General features: G+C 41.2%; 1 protein-coding gene across 1 annotated transcript in view; it reads left to right on the top strand.

Moving 5' to 3' along the window:
* The first annotated feature begins 255 nt into the window (after positions 1-255).
* Positions 256-17449, top strand: part of Nsmaf (neutral sphingomyelinase activation associated factor) — a 62760-nt gene continuing 45566 nt past the window's right edge. Inside the window, exons 1-2 of the mRNA XM_042666836.1 lie at positions 256-682; positions 17326-17415. Coding sequence (XP_042522770.1) covers positions 633-682; positions 17326-17415 — 140 coding nt within the window. The 5' untranslated portion in view covers positions 256-632. The remainder of the gene's footprint in view (positions 683-17325; positions 17416-17449) is intronic.

Below are 17449 nucleotides of genomic sequence, written 5' to 3'. Positions count from 1 at the left end.
ATATCTGTGAATATTAACTAAAAACCACCGAATAATCCACTTTGAAAGAAAGAGTAACTTGGCATTTGAGTTACGGCTCATTAAAGCGGTTCTAAAATGAGGAAGGCTTGCTACCAATTATTTCAACCCTGCAGCTTGGGGACTGAAGCCCCTCAGACTGTTAAGTCAAGTGGCTGCAGCTGACAGGTTGGAAGTCCAGAGCTAGCTTTAGTCTAGGCAGCCCGGCAGTGGTTTCCTAGGGAAAGGTTTGGTGTGGAGGGACAAGCGGCTAGTTGGGGCCTCAGGGCCTCGGAGAACCCCTGGGGAGGCCCGAATTTGGGGCGCCGCGGGTCAGCGGGCGCCCCTCCTTCGGCCTGAGTCACGGTGCCGCCGCCGGAGTCCCCACGCGAGGCTGCGGCGTTGAGCGCAGCCAGGACGCCGCGGGGCCCTGGCGCAGCGTCGGGCTCTCCGCCGCCCAGTGGCGCCGCCCGGGAAGCCAGGCCCGCAGCCGCGCGCCCCCGGCCGGACTAGAGTTCGCTTCGCCTCACCTCGCCTCGCTGCACGACCCGCGGCCGCTCCGGCCTAGTGAGGACTAGGCTGCTGGCGGCTGCCGGCGGTGGGGCCTCCGGGCGCCCCATGCCCGCCGGCCCTCCATGGCGTTTATCCGGAAGGAGCAGCAGCTGCAGCTTTACTCCAAAGAGAGGTACCCGTCCGCCGGGCGTGGAGGCTGGGGAGGCGGATAGGGACTCGGGCTGAGATAGGAGATAGAGACGGAGCCGCCATGCGGGCCGGGATCCCAGGCCCTGTCGGAGCCGGGGGTCGTGGTAGGCGGACTCGGAGAGGCTCGGCGTCCGAGACCCGGCGGCGGCGTGCTCCCGGCTCATCCGGAAGGCCGCGCGGCGGGAACCGAGCCCTCGTGGGGCTCGCGGGCCCGGTGGGGGACCGGGAGCCGGCGGGCGGGACGCACTCCCCTTTTCGCACGCCCACCCCCAAAACTCCGAGCACGCGGCGCCGGGCCCGCGTCACACCCGGGCGGAATCGCTGGTGCTGGCCATCGTCTCCGCCCGCTCGCTCCAGGGCCGACGCTGACGCCCCAGCCCGGCGCCCTTCCCGCCGGCTTCTGCAGACTTTCAGCGCACTCAACCCGGCTGCTGCCCCGGGGAGGACGGGCGCCCCAGAGGCCTGGTTCTCACTGCGCGAGGTCTGCGCCGAAACCGCGGCTTCCCGGCGGCCGAGCCGATCGTGAATGAGGTTCGGACGCTCCCAGGCGGTCAAGACTTCCCATCTGAAGGCGCAGGTGGTGGGACAGCCCTTGGCACCCGGAGTCTGAGGGGCTGGGGTCCCAGGAGTCAGGGGATTGTCTCCACGAGCTGCTGAGCCTGCCCACGAGGGGACTGTCGCGCACCTAGGCCCTGTGTGCTCTTCCCAGTGCATTTCTGGTGACCCAGATAGCTTGCTTAGAGTCAGGTCTGTGGTCCAACTCAAGTGGGGCCAAGTCCTTTCACAAGCACGGGATTCTGAGAGCTACGGTCATCTACTGGCTACTGCTGCTGGACTGTCAGTTTGTCTCAGTGGAAGCCAGCGAAACAGATTGTAGGTTGGAGCACACTTGGCAGAGTTGAATTTGGGAGTGATTTTGCAGCTTGGACACCTGTAGATGTCCCGCCACCCCGTTCACTCATGCCTCTCTAATTTGGAGTTCTGTGATCCAGTCTGAAGTTTCGTGTTCGTCCTGAACACAGATAGGGCTCTCTGCCCCCCTCTTCCCTCTCCAGAACCAACAAAACTTGTTAAGTCTTGCTGGTGCTTTGCATTAAGCAGATGAACATTCACGTTAACATCTTAAGGACTTTGAAACGCTTGAATTGCCGTCGTGTTCTGGCACTCAGGAGTCATTTGTAGCAATTCTGTGGTTTCTTTGGTATATAGCAAAATCTGCTTTTCATTATTTTAGTGGAAATAATTTGGCTAACGTTTACAGCTTTGCAGAGGCAGGAAAACCTACTGTTGTATGCTTTATTCATTAATGTGCTTTGATCAAAGACTCCTTGACTGGGCAAAATACCCAAGGTAAGACTTCCTCACAACCAAACGTTTATCAGCAAGGAGCCCCAACAGTCCTGAGCATCAGTAATTGGGGAAAACCAATGGTGCCATGTGTTTTATATTTGAATTCTACTTACTGGATGCCCAGACTCTAATACTCTCCTCATGGCTTTGCAACCTCAGGCCAGTGCAAAGGTTGGCTATTGGTAGAGTGCCAACCATAGAATATGGATTGGAAGTGCTGACATCTTTGAGACTCCATGAGGAGTGGACTAAAATCAAGCGTCTTCATAAATCTTACATCTTGTTTTAAAAGACAAGAATATGTTAAACCAACTTTATTGAACCCCAAATTGAACGTTCCTGCCTAGATGTTTTTCCCCTGTCTTATATGTTTACAACAGTAAATAATTAACAAGATTGGTATAGGCCAATGGCTGGGACATACACAAGAGAATTGTTATTTTCCTTAGACCCTTGAAGGTCCTTTTTAGAGGTTGCCCATGTTTTAGAGGCTCACCTCATTGTGAGATAATTAACTTTTCATGCTGAGTTTGGACATTCAGATTTCTTACTTTAAAGGTTGCATTTAAAGTAAGTTACATTTTCCATAAAAGTAGATTGGGAGAAAGAGTGAGAGGGTCTTGCATTGGTGGCTTAGACTTCAGTTATGGAAGAGGAAGTAGAGAAAAAGTTGGTAAGTTTTAGATGTTTATATGAGGTAGAATGGACAGGTCTTGCTATAATACTCTGTGTGTATGTGTGTGTGTATGTGTTATGTGTGTGTTGTGTGTGTATGTACTTGTATCCGGGCTTGAACACAGGGTCTTGTACTCTTTCTCATAGCTAGTGCTCTTATCACTTGGGCTACACTTACAGTTCAGAATTTTGCTAGTTAATTAGACATGGATCTTGCAGACTTTTCATCCAGGCCAGCTTCGATCTTCGAACTTACAGGTCTCAGCCTCCTAAGTATCTAGGATTACAGGTGTGAACCATTAATACTGGCTAATAATTTGGTATATTGTAAGTATAGGGGGTCTGCTAAGATGTGAGAATTACAGCTGGGCTAGTCAGGTGCAATCTAAAATACTCAGTTATATTTGAAGTTCAGATAACTAAAAATGTGTGATGTATATTCTGGCCCATATTTAGGAATTCTTTTTTTTCTTTTTTTGGTAGTGGAGCCTGAACTCTGGGCCTGAGTGCTGTCCCTCAGCTCAAGACCAGTGCTCTACCACTTGAGCCACAGTACCACTTCTGGCTTTTTCTGCTTATGTGGTGCTTAGGAATTGAACCCAGGGTCTCATGCTTGAAAGGCAATCACTCTACCACTGAGCCACCTTCCCAGCCCCATATTTAGGAATTCTTAATACCAAAATTTTTTTTGTAAGTATGCTTATCTGAAATTAAATTTTAACTGAGCATCCTATATTTTATTTGCTAAACTTGACACTTCTATCAAGCTTCTGCTTTGCATAACTATAGTGGTGTTATTTGTTGGTGATGTTCATAAAGAAATGTTTTAGTAATATTATGAATAGAAAGTAATTAAGAACCTACTCCATTCATATGTAGTATAGTAGTAGTATGGTTAAGATGAAGATAGGAGGAGCAATATTGGTTTTACTAGTTGTTAAAAATGTCTGGGAAGATGTTGATGAGGGTAAATAAAGATAATTTCAAAAGTCATTCACGTGTAGGCTGGGAAGGTGGTTCAGTGGTAGAGTGCTTACCTTGCATGCATAAGGCCCTGGGTTCCATTCCTCAGCACCACATAAGCAGAAAAAGCCAGAAGTGGCACTGTGGCTCAAGTGGTAGAATGCTAGCCTTGAGCTGAAGAGCTGAGGGACAGCGCCTAGGCCCAGAGTTTAGGCCCTACAACCAACAACAACAACAACAAAAATTCACATGTATTCCTTGGATTTGTTGGAAATGGCAGATGTGGCCAGTGGGTTAGAAGGTGAGGAAGTTCTCTTAAGGGGTGCCATTTCAGATCCATCTAATTTAAGATCTAGGTATAGAGTAATTGTTAATTTTTTTTTTTATATCTAGATGTGGCAATAGGACTGTAGCTATTTCCGTCATGGGCATGTATAGTTACTGTTCTGTTTCTATAATGTCATAGACTACATGATGTAGCTGTGTTTTGTAAGCTGTCATTTAGGACCAAAACATGAATTTGCTGGGACCCTAGATCCCATTAATAATTTTACAACATTTCTGAGGTGCCACTATTGCTTCAGAAGACATCTGGTCATATAATCCTCCAATTCTAGTGATATTAAATTTCTTTTACTCAATATGCTTGCCTAACAAATTGAGTCATATTAATTATTTTAATGAATATATTAAAGTATTCATTATATTAAGAACACTTGAGAAGGCAAAATAGTCCTGTTTAATCTTTCATTTCTAAGATGTCTCATCCTACTCTTTATGGAAGTAGGGATATGCCAGGCATTGAGAAACAAATGTTATGGAATCAGTTAATTAGTTGGGTTCTAAGAGGGTTCATTTTGCTCACATGATCAAACAGTATGAGAGGAAATAAGAGTTGTACGTAATTTGAAATAAGTGTTGTAAATGTTTTAAACAATATTTTTCCTTTTGTCTGGTATTAATAGAGCTATGTCAAGTTTCTTGCAGGCCTATCCATTTGCATCATATAGAATTTCACATTCTTTTAAATTTTTTCTTTGTGCTGGTCTTAGTGCTTGAACTCAGGGCTTGAGCACTATCCCTAAGCTTTTGTGCTCAAGTCTAGTGGTCTACCTACCACTTGAACCACAGATCTACTTCTGGCTTTTTTTTGTGGTTAATTGGAGGTAAGATTCTCCAGGTCTTTCCTGCCTTGGTGGCTGGCTTTGAATCATGAGCCTCAGATCTCAGACTCCTAAGTAGCTAAGATTACAAATGTGAGCTACTGGTGCCCAACCATCCTTTTGCTTTTAATCTTTTTTTTTTTTTTTAATTTTTGCCAGCTATGGGCTTGAACTATGGGCCTGGGCATTGTCCCTCAGCTCTTCAGCTCAAGGCTAGCACTCTAACCATTTGAGCCACTATGCCACTTTGGGCTTTTTCTGCGTATGTGGTGCTGAGGAATCGAACCCAGGGCCTCATGCATGCAAGGCAAGCACTCTGCCACTGAGCCACCTTCTCAGCCCCATCCTTTTGCTTTTAACTCTTCTGTGTTAGGTTTTAAGAATATTTCTTCTAAATATCATGTACTTTTTATAGTTCATTTTGATAATTTTTGTCAACATATTGTCCCATTTATACTTATTACAAACATTTGGATTTATTTCTGCTTTTTAAGACTTTGTTCTTTTACCTGTCTCCCTCTGCAGTCCTTTCTTTGGATTCAATGTAGTCTTCTTGTTCTCTTTCGTTTTTTTTCCTGCAAAGTGTAGAGATTACATATTTTGTTTCTGTTTCTATGGTACTTACCCTTGGAATTTTAACATATTTAAGATCTGAAGCTAATTATTCTCTTTACCCACCTGTCTTAACACCTTGGATTAACTAATTCCTATTATCCCATCTTAACATGTAGTTTGCTGTTGTCCATAATTTTTGCACTATACTTTAAATGTATTCACTAGGCATGATTTTCTGGTTAGTGCTTTATAATTTTACATGCATTTGTTCAGCTTTTCTTGCATATGAAATTGCTTTTTCTTTCTTTCCTGAAGAATATCCTTTAGAAGTTACACCAATTCGCATCTGAAGATAGTGTGCTGACTATGTTTTTATTTGTTTGAATATATCACTGTTTGCCTTTATGGCAAAAAATAACTCTTGTTGGGGCTGGGAAGTTGGCTCAGTGGTAGAGTGCTTGCCTCGCATACATAAGGACTTGGGTTTGATTCCTCAACACCACATAAGCAGAAAAAGCCAGAAGTGACACTGTGACTCAAGTGGTAGGGCACTACCATGAGCTGAAGAGCTGAGGGACAATGCCCAGGCCCAGAGTTCAGGCCCTACAACCACCACCACCAACAACAAAATCAGTCTTATTAGATATGTCATTGCATGTTTTGAATATTGTACCCACAAAGGCAAATGGGCAGAGACTACACTGTAGACTTGCTGGAGAAGCTTTAGGTGAGGGAAATGCATTGAGAAAAAGTCACTACATGTGTGGCTTGCACAGCTCGTGCCTATCTGACTTAGCCACTTCAGACTCCAGGAGAAACCTGGGTCCTACACCAAGGTGCAGTAAGGCTGTGGGCATTGGTGGAACAGCTGCATTCTCTGAAGCTCAGCATTTGTGACTATGGGTTGTCGTTAGCCCCCAATCCAGGCACAAGGCCCAAATCCTGTGACAAGGCAGGGTGGGGGCAGGAGGTATTGTATCTGTGCTCATGGCAAAGGAAGCACTAGCACTTTCCCTGGCTTGGTTAGGATTGCACAGTTCAGGCCTTGAGTTGATCAGGATTGGGTGCCTGAAACCTAAAATCATAGCAGGATACAGGGGACTCATTTTTTTTCCTTAGTCGTGTGGCTTGAATTCTGGATCTGGGCTGTTCTTGAGATTTTCTCAAGGCTCCACTCTACCACTTTAGTCACAGCTACTTCCAGCTTTTTTTGATGCTTAATTGGAGATAAAGAGTCTTATAGACTTTCCTGTCCAGGTTTGCTTTGAACTGTGTCCTCAGATTTCAGCCTCCTGAGTAGCTAGTATTACCGGCTCCTGGCTCAGAGGAGCTTTGGCAAGAAGTTTCCTCGTCTAGCAAGCCTGCAGCTTGTTCAAGTCTAATTATTCTTTGTAAGCATCTGTCTTTTCTCTGGATGCTTTTAAGACATCCTCTTTGTAGTCTTTCACTGTTTGTCTACATATAGGCTACTTTTCTGTTCTGCTTGAGTTTCCTAAAGCTGAAGTAGTTGGATATTTTAGCACTAAGTTATTAGAATATTGCTTGTCTCCTATTCTTTTTATGTTTCCTAATGCCTCCTTAGTATTTATCATCTTCAGTTTCCCATGGTGCATTGTGCTGATATAAATCCATTTTAAAATGTACTACTTTTTCTTTCCACCTGCTCAATTTGTCCATTATTTAAAAATTAAATTTTATTTATTTTTAAATTTGTAGTTTTAGTTCTTTTATAATTTCTTATTTTATTTTTATTTTTTGTCGGTAATGGGCCTGAACTCTGGGCCTGGGCGTTGTCCCTTAGCTCTTCAGCTCAAGGTTAGCACTCTACCACTTGAGCCACAGTGCCACTTCTGGCTTTTTCTGCTTATGTGGTGCTTAGGAATTGAACCCAGGCCTTCATGCATGCAAGGCAAGCACTCTACCACTGAGCCATCTTCCCAGCCCATTTTATAATTTTTTTTAACTTTTAAATTTGAGACAGTCTCACTGCACAGCCCAGGCTGGCCTTAAATTCATGATCTTCCTGCCTCAGCCTTCCACGTGCTAGGATTATAGGTATGTGTCACCACACCAAGTTGATTCATTTTTATAACCTAGTTATTTTATTTTCTTAAACATATATATGGGTTGTCTGATACATAGTATAAAAGCTGTATAGGTTTTTTGTTGTTGTTGTTTTTTGGGTTTTGGTTTTTTTTGGGGTCTGGTCGTGGGGCCTGAACTCTGGGCCTGGGCACTGTCCCTCAGTTCTTCAGCTCAAGGCTAGCACTCTACCACTTGAGCCACAGCGCCACTTCCGGCTTTTTTCTTATGTGGTGCTGAGGAATCGAACCCAGGGCCTCGAGCATGCAAGGCAAGTGCTCTACCACTGAGCCACCTTCCCAGCCCCTGGATGTAGCTTTTTTTTTTTTTTTTTTGTCAGTCATGGGGCCTGAACTCAGGCCTGAGCACTGTCCCTCAGCTCTTCAGCTCAAGGCTAGCACTCTACCATTGAGCCACAGCACCACTTCCGGCTTTTTTTCTTTTTGCTTATGTGGTGTTGAGGAATCAAACCCAGGGCCTCAGGCATGCAAGGCAAGTGCTCTACCACTGAGCCACCTTCCCAGCCCCAAAAGCTGTATAGGTTTGATTGGTTTGTTCGTTTCCTGACTCTTAAATCAGTAATTGTACTTCCTTATGTGTTAATGATTTATGTATTTATATTTAGTTATATATTCTTTATTATTTTTAAGTAGCTGTATAAAGGGATTTCAATTCAAAATGTTAGATTATAAGTAAAGTGTATCCTTATGAGTGTCACTCCATCCATCATTCTTACCCATTTCTCCCTATTTTATTGTGGCTTTTTGTTTCTTAGAAGTTTTTCCTTGGGAATTCTTCTAGGCCTAAGCTTAAAGTGCATTTTGCAGAAAGTATGTTTCACACTTTTTTTTTTTTGATCCAGTCGTGGGCCTGAATTCTGGGCCTGGGTGCTATCCCTCAGCTCTTCAGCTCAAGACTAGAACTCTACCACTTGAGCCACAGCACCACTTCTGGCTTTTTTCTTTTTGTTTATGTGGTGCTGAGGAATCGAACCCAGGGCCTCATGCATGCAAGGCAAGTGCTCTACCACTGAGCCAACTTCCCAGCCCCTGTTTCACACTTCTTTCATTTTTGTTTTTGAGACCAGGTTTCAAAACATGATGGTTCAGGCTGGTCTTAAGTTCATTATGATCTCACAAGTTTCTTGCCTCCCCTCCCATTTTCTGAGTTTACACATGGGTATTTGTTTCACACTTCTGAGACTTCCCCTACTTACTCATCACCTCAGCCAAACATTTGCAAAAGGCTTTTAGTACTTTTTTTTTTCCCTAGCAATATCAGAACATTTGAATTGTTGAAATGCCTGAAATGAAGTCTTACTAATGCCTTTAAACTCAGGCTTTTTTTTTAACAAATCGGTTTATTACCCAGAGGATATTTAGAAAAGAAGAGATTTCCCCACCAGAAGACAGGAACTCTCTACTCAGTTTTCCAAGCCTGTTATGACCTCCAAGGTCTTACACAGACTAAAGAAGAAATGAATCCTGAAGTTCTTCTCAAAGAAGGCTAACAAGTAGCAGCCAGCACAGATTTATTTAAGGTAGAAAGACAAGGCAGGATAGTAAGGAAAGAGGGAGAATAAGCCAGAACCACCATCTGACAAACTGTCAGAAGGTGGGAGTTAAGGGCTCTTGGGTGGGCTTTAGCCCAAAGATACAAAGTCCTCTCACTGGACTAGGAATTTCCAGTTCAGAACTGCTCACCTAGATGTACGGTTACATAGCAACTTTGCATTTGTACTCTTTTGATACTATTACTCAACCCTGGGTCAAAGGGCCTGGGTTGGCCTTAAAATCAAATAGTCTTGTGATATGGGTATCTGTTCTTTATTTTTATTTTATGTATTTTATTTTTAGGTACTATTTCCAGTCACATGTACAAAAAAAAAACCTTTCTCTTCTCATGTTAACATGAGGGTCATTTAACATCAGAAAGAGAAGGAAGAATTATTGAACAGTTGATACAATTTCTTGTTCTAGTAATTTTTTAAGCCTTATTTTCTGGTTCTGCCTCAGCTATTGGACCAGTTTTTGATGTAGTTTCTAATTTCCTTGTCACTTTACCCTAGATATCCTGCCTCAAGCTGATTCTCTGGTTGGAAGCGATTCTTGATGTAATCTATTCTGTATTTCCTGTTTTTAAACCTAAGGCCTATGCCAGTAAAATTATTTCACCAAGATCAAACAGCAAAGTTGTGCATGATGATTGATCTCAATTGTCAACTTTTGGTTTGAATGAGAAGTACCTAGGACATTATTAGAACATACCTCTCGGTACATCTGGGAGGGTGTTTCCAGGGAGACTTAATTAATAGGGATAGAATAGCTCTAAATGTAGGTAGCACCATCCAGTAAACAGAAAGCTGAGATAGAAGGAAAAGAATGAGATAGCCAGCTACTGTTACTTTTTTCTCTCTTCTTCTCAGCTTCCATTGACCTAAGCCATTTTTCTCCATCCTCTCTTTTATAATGGAACCTCTAAAACCATGAGCCCCAAAACAGATCTTTCCTCTCTTTAGGTTGTTTTATGTTGTATTTAACACAATGACAAAAAAATAACACTCATGGTTGAGCTAAAGTTAGCAGTGATGTTCCCTAACCCAAGTTTGGTCCCTTGTCCACTGTAACATACTGCTTTTAAATATAAGGCATGTGGCTTGCTGGTCATTACATATATTTTCATGGCCTTTCTGCAGTGTAGATGATTGTGGAATGGCTGAACCTAGTTTGTATGATATTAGAATTTTGGTTTTCAAAGTTATAGGCCATTGGTCAGCAAGATAAGCATGCCTGGAACTTTTTAGGCACATGTAGTCTCAAGCTCCATCCCAGAGCTTCATCAGAATCCAGATTTTAACAAAAACACATACAAAAAGTGTGAGAAGCATAACTCTAGATAATAGTAATTAGATTTTCACCCTCATTTTCTAATTTTTTTTCTTCAAAATGTACTTCCCCTTCTTCAGCTTCCTGATTTATATAAGGCTCATGAAAGAATCTATCTTGGGCCAGGGCTCTTGATGTGAACACTTAACAACTTTTGTGATTGGTGGTATTTCTTAACCTTCTCATAGATGATTGAGACTTGAAATTTGAAACAGCTAACTTTATGGATGGTGTCAATAAAAGGGATTTTGCTAGGTGAAGTATTTTGGCTGGAAGTAACTGTTGTGCATGGTTAGAGGAGAATGTTACTTCATAAAGTCTGGTTGGATGGTAGATTTTTAACCTTATCACAGAAGGGAAAGGCTACAAAAGCCAGGGGAAATAGTGGAATTGCTTATGTTGGAGAAGATCAACCATGAGATGGTGCCTCTTCAGGGGAGGAGGGACCATTAATTTACATGAAAAAAAATGGGTAATGATTTGGATACATGACTTAGTCTATCAGATGTCTGTATACAAAGGTTAGGATATATATAATAAAATGAGTTGGGTTTTATTACAAAAGAAGATTAACATGCCTTTTAAAAGTGTCACTGAAACTTGACAGAATGGGTTTAAGTTTAGAATCTAGTGCTAAAAGCAACAGATCAGTGCAGAAATAAAAACTTGTTATCAAGAGAAGGGAATGGTTCTGAATGTCAAGAAAGCTCTACATCTAGATGGGAATTTATGACCAGAAGGAAAAAACACCTCAGGAAACCTAATTGGAAAGAGGAATTGAGACAATATTCAGTTACTAAAGGCTACATTAAGTATATAGGAAAAATGGTAGGTGTGTACCTGGTATAGATCAGAAAACAAGGAAGTGGAAATACTAATGTGTACTGAGAGAGTTAGTGTGATCTAATTAGTTTCTTGACTTCCTTGTTGAAGTTTTAATGTATTTAAATGCAGAGAGCTTGGAAACTTAATTCTGAACATTGAAGAGAAATGTTAATTAACTAGCAATGAAAAAACCTTAGTCAACTAAGTTACTTACTGGTGAAGTTCAAAGGGGTTAAAGGTACTACCATATATGGAATAAAAGCAGAAATTGAAAGTTTCAAGGAAAGAAAAATGCTAGTACTACAAAACATATTGACCCAAGAAGTGTGTGAAACTGTCAAAAAAGTAATTTAGAGTTTCAAATCCAAATGATCTTTTCTGAAGAGTTACAGAAGTCAATCAAGCAAATAAAGAATGGTTATTCAAGTAGTTTTTCTCTGAATTTATAATTTTTTAAATATTGCATAAGAAGGCTGCATACTACTATCTTCAACAAAGTAAAATCCACACATAGAAACTTTAAAAATACCACAAATTAAAAAAATCCTGCAAACATAAAAACAAAAACAACACCAAAAGAAAATTTTCTAAAGTTATTTTATTGTACAGAGGGAAAAACGGAGAAGCCACTTTTTGAGAGGTTGAATCTTTTGAAGTCTTTTTTTAAAAAAAATTTAATTTTTTTATTGTGAAAGTACCGTACAGAGGGGTTACAATTACATGGGCAAGGTAATGAATGCATTTCTTATCAAGCATTGTTGCCTCCTTCTTTGTTTCCCCTTCCCATCCCTTCCCATCCTCCCCCCCCCCCAAAGTTGTAAAGTTGTATGTCTCATTGTTGCAATGGGTCCACCTATATCCCTATTTAAACGATTTGTTTTTTCCCTTCCCCTCCACAAATTATACCAACATCAAATACAGTGAAAGCAGGGGTTATACTGTGGGGGAGGGACATACAAAGCAACAAAGAAATCATCTTATAAATGTGTTAGAAACGATCGCAAGAATCTTGGAGTGCTAGCAGGTGTGCAGGCAGCCAGTTGTTACAAATGCCTGCAGCCTGCAAATACACTTAGAACAGTTAAGAAGTCCAGAGAGGAAAGAAAGAATAAAAACAATACCAACAAACCAATTCAGCTCCAAAGGAATGCTGAATTGGGACGCCATGGGGACTGGCGAAGAGTCCAAGGAGACAGGAGATGGGAGACAAGACATGAACACATGGCATGGCACCCTGACACCTGTACTGTTCTGAGCCTAAATAGGGTCAGGCCAGGTGGCAGGATCACAGGAAGCTCTCAGTCCCAGAGACTGGACTGACAGGGTCAGTAACCTATCAGCTAACTGTCTGCCCCTGCCTCCAATGATCTGGGCATGCCTATCACCTGGAGGGTGGGGGCTTCACCTTCTCTCACCATGAGGCCAAGATGCCATACCCTACCATCAACCATGTGACCAAGATGGCACTGGTTAGACCCGGTCTCCCTACTTCAGTTTGAAATGAGATAGTACTTGACTGCTGAAGAAGCCCAGCCTGGTGCTGTGACATTGATTTATGACAGAGAAAGTGAATGCTGTTTTCCACTCTGTTCCTGACACTTTGAGACTAAGTCACAGTGAACTTGTATGAAGATGTAGAGGTCTCTGTTGGCTTATGACTTTTGGCATAAAATCCTGGGAGCATTTGAGTGTAGAACCACTGAATTGTTCCAGGGATCTAGGAATTTTAAGAGCTGCTGGAAGAACAGGCACACTCGTAGGTTTAGTGTTAATTCTCCATGTGCCAAATTATTTATTAGCCACTAAAAGAGGAAGCTGTCACCAATCTTCAGCCTGAATTCACTACAAAGTCATGCCAAATTACTGATGGAATTTCTGCTGACAGTTCTGTCAGTAGATCAGAAAAATATAAATTGCTGTACATTTTTATCATCTGAACTTTGATAGGAAAAGTATATCTTTGTGATATCGTAGCAGCAGAATCAGAAAGAGCAAATTGATGTTAATAGAATTAGTTGGAATAATATTGTTTGACTGTGTTGGGGCTCAGGAAATTATGTCCCAAAGTGTGATTCTTTGGCACATTGTATACTTGAGAGAGACTGGGAAACCTTAGCAGCAGCCTCAGAAACGGTCTCTGACCTTTCTCTGATCTCCTGCTTACTTTGTTTTATACTCAGTGAGTCATGAAGCCAGAACTTCTTCCCCAAGCTGAACCATAGAAACTGGAACTCCTCTCTCCCAAAGCAATCCATAAAACCTAAGAAGATCACTTTGTCTTCTCCCTTAAAGACCTTCATTCTGGACAAGTTCTGTCCATCATTTGCAGAAGGAAAGAATGCTACTTGTAAAGAGCAAGAAGAATCTTAATAGACAAGTCCTATTTGTTTCCCCTCACTATTACTCTTTTGTTCAATCACATTTCTACAGGGCTGTTCATTTTACTTTGAGCCTAAGAATTACAATATAATCATTTCCCCAAAGATTGTGGAGCTTATTTCTGAAAGTGACTCCATCATATGAAACTTTGATTAAATACATTGGTTAGACTTGTGTCTTGTTGACCTTTGTTGTGAGAGTATTGATTGGAACCCTAGTGATAGATGAGGATAGGAATCACATTATTTCTGTCCCTACAGATCTTTTCATACATTTTTGTCAGTGTATTAATGGGAGAGGGAATACTTCCTCTGAGGAGGGGCAGGATTGTGATGGTGCCTTTTTTCTACCACTTTATCTCATAAATCCTTTTTAGAGGCTGTAATTTTTTTTTAATTTGGTAAGTCAGCTTTCTGGTGAAAGCACTGTAGTATAGTTTAACCAAGGGTGTCATGATACCTATTTGCATCTTGAAGATGGCACAGCACTATCTCCTTTGAGCTGACCTCACATTTACATCTATAATCTAGGCACGGGATTGACTAGCAATCTACATCCACTGGCAATACTATTTGTCAACACAGTGTTGATATGGTATGGCTGTGAATGCACGTCCATCCCTGACAGCTGCCTGGAATAGTGCTATTTTATGTTGTTAGTTAGGTGTTAAACATATAAGTGAACTTTAAAAATACAGAAGAATTTAGGATAAAGTATCTTTTTTTTTCTTTAGTGAAATTGACTTGTTCAAGAAGAAAATTTAACTAAAGAGAATGGCCCCCACACTTTTCTTAACAGGAATTAAATTAGGACTATGCGGGGACAAGTTTCCTTAACAATATAGAATGAAACCATACTGCTACAAAAGATTGGGTGTATTCTTTTTAAAGTATGGAATCTTTGGATTTTAAAAAAATAATGGATTATTGTTTATAAATCACTGTTAAAATTTAATTGTGATAATTTTACATGGAAAAATTTCAACACAATTAAAAAGTTTAAACTTATTTCACTTTTTTTAAACTTAAAAAAAAAATCCTTGGGGAATTGGCGCTGTAGCTCAAGTGGTAGAGCGCTCGCCTTGAGCTGAAGAGCTGAGGGACAGCACCCAGGCCCAGAGTTCAAGCCCCACGACCGACAAAAAAAAAAAAAAAAAAAAAAGAAATATACTCATTATCTTGCCCATGTAATTGTAACCCCTCTGTACAGTATTTTCACAATAAAAAAAAAAAAAAAAAATCCTTGGGCTGGGAAGGTGGCTCAGAGGTAGAGTGCTTGCCTTGCATGGTTGAGGTCCTGGGTTTGATTCCTCAGCACCACATAAGCAGGAAAAGAAAAAAAGCCAGAAGTGGCGCTGTGGCTCAAGTGGTAGAGTGCTAGCCTTGAGCTGAAGAGCTGAGGGACAGTGCCCAGACCCAGAGTTCAGGCTCTACAACCGGACCCCCAAAAAAATCCTTAATCTATTACCTGTGAACAGTACTATTTCATTATATCCCTGCTCTGTGGTTTCTATTTCTTGCAAAATATACATATTGATAAACTTAGGAAGCAACAATTTATTTACCAACATGATGGCTTTGGTTTACATTTTAATTGTGGAAGAGCTAATTATCTCTGAAGATGACTTATGCTTTGTAACTATACATTTTTGTGTCTGAAGAACATTTACTTTACTTTTCTCTTTTTATAAGAGAAGAAATGGGGAGATCAGGAGAGAAGGAAGTATTGCACAGCTCCAGGCCAAGCAAGAGTTTCTAATCATTGAGAAATTTTAAAAATTAAGGGGCAAGTTAATTAGCAAGTCTTCCTCTGACTTAACCTTAGTTGTTATATCAGAGGATTATTCTTCCCCAATCCTAACTCTTATGATTATACTGAAGTTCATATCATGTCTAATTCTTAGAGGAGGGAGAGAGAGAGAGAGTGTATGTTTGGAATGAACCTGTTTTATGATTTTTTTGTCCACATATTTAAATATAGAGGTCGTTAATAAAAATTACCTATTAACATGGTAAAACTGGTTCCTGCAGCCATTAATATTAACTTTATGAGTCTTTTTTTGAGTCAGCTTATTTTTAAAATGAGCAATCTTTCATCATGTATATAATTTCTTCTATATAAAGGTATCAATTAGTCTTTTTTTGTTTCCTGCATTGTCTCTAGTCCTTCAAGTCCCATTTTTCCTGCTTGTTTTTGCCTTATTTTGGCTAGTGATCTTCGGCTGTCCTTTCACAAATAAGTGCCATCTTGCTACATGATATGCTACTCTTTGGAAGTTCTGTGACTTCACTGTGAAGTACCACTCTTTAGTGGTACCTTCACTATAAGCATCTGAAAGTCTCATCTCTGAGAAGTACTGATTGTGCCCATCTACTTTCCATCTCACATCCATCAGCTCATATCTCTTTGTGGCTCCCATGTCTCTCTAGTTTGCTTTAGTCTGAATTTTACCACTGAAAATATTTTTGTTCACATTTTAGTGGTAATTCAGGAGTATAGAAAGAAAACATATATGTAACCTGCCATATTTAATCTAAATATCTTCCCCCAACACATCAAGTTTCAAGATCATCCACTTCAAGTCTCACACATCCTATGAAAGTTTTCTCCACATCTCTAGACGCTGAGGATGTTCTATGGTATTTCTGTGAAATGAAGGATGTGTCAGTTTACACTGCTTTCCCTTCTATTTCTTTCTGTATCCATACAATTGAAGACTATGTTGCCTTATTGCTTTGTCTTACCTTTAAAGTTTGAAGCAGTTATTAAAGAACTTAATTGAATCTCATTCCATTCAGTGTACTTGTTTTACTTGTTTGTTTGTCTGTTGTAGGGCTTGAACTCAGGGCATGGGCACTGTCCTTGAGCTTTGCACTCAAGACTAGCACCCTACTACTTTAAGCCACAGCTCTACTTCTGGTTTCCTGGTATTTAACTGGAGATAAGAGTCTCATGGACTTTCCTGCCCTGGCTGGCTTTGAACTATGATCCTCAGATCTCAGCCTCCTGAATAGCTAGGGTTACAGGCATGGGCCACCGGTGTACAGCTTGTTTTATTTGTTAAATACTATTGGTTACAAAGGGTTCATTTGGTAGTTACCATCTTTAAAAAGCATGTGGTATTGTGGGAGTAAGAAGAATTCAGGTCACTATGAAACATGATCTTGAAAGGGAATCTGTGGCAGTAGTGATGGGGAAACAATTGCAGAAACAGAAAGTGACTTCCATAGGTGAGAGAGCACCAGTTTTTTGAGACAGAAAACAAATTTTGATTTCATGAAACTTGATATTTATGTTAAAGATAGTACCCTGTAAGGAAGTTTGTGTGGGTGACAGGGTAGGAGTACAGGGGCTTGAACTCAGGATCTCATGTTCTCACTTAGCTTTTTTGCTCTACATTGGTGCTCTACCATGTGAGCCACTCTCCCACATCTGGCTTCTTGCTGGTTAATTGGGGATAACAGTCTCATGGATTTGTCTATCTGAGCTGGCTTCAAACCATGATCCTTTGGATTTCAGCCTCCTAAATAGTTAGGATTACCGGTTTAACCACTGACAGTCAAGAATTTCATTTTTTGGCATCATGTTGGAACCATGAGACAGAGAGGAGTGTGTCATTCAGTATATGTTTCACGAGTGTCTCTTCACTTTTAGGCTGGAAAAGCACTGCATTGTCAGATATTATAAAGGTAATGGCTTCTTAGCCTCTCAAAAAATATAACAGAAAGGTCTTTTTCTCCCCCACTTAGGTTTTCCTTGCTGCTGCTTAACTTGGAGGAGTACTACTTTGAGCAGCACACAGCTAATTATGTTCAGCATGTGGGCAGTCTCGAGGAAAGGTAAGAGAGCTTGTGGAGGCCTCCACCCTACCAA

The sequence above is a fragment of the Dipodomys spectabilis genome, unplaced genomic scaffold (genome assembly GCF_019054845.1).
Source record: "Dipodomys spectabilis isolate Male_0828 unplaced genomic scaffold, ASM1905484v1 ptg000015l, whole genome shotgun sequence".
Taxonomy (NCBI): domain Eukaryota; kingdom Metazoa; phylum Chordata; class Mammalia; order Rodentia; family Heteromyidae; genus Dipodomys; species Dipodomys spectabilis.
The sequence above is the reverse complement of the archived record's forward strand: the minus strand, read 5'-3'. Positions and strand labels throughout refer to the sequence as shown.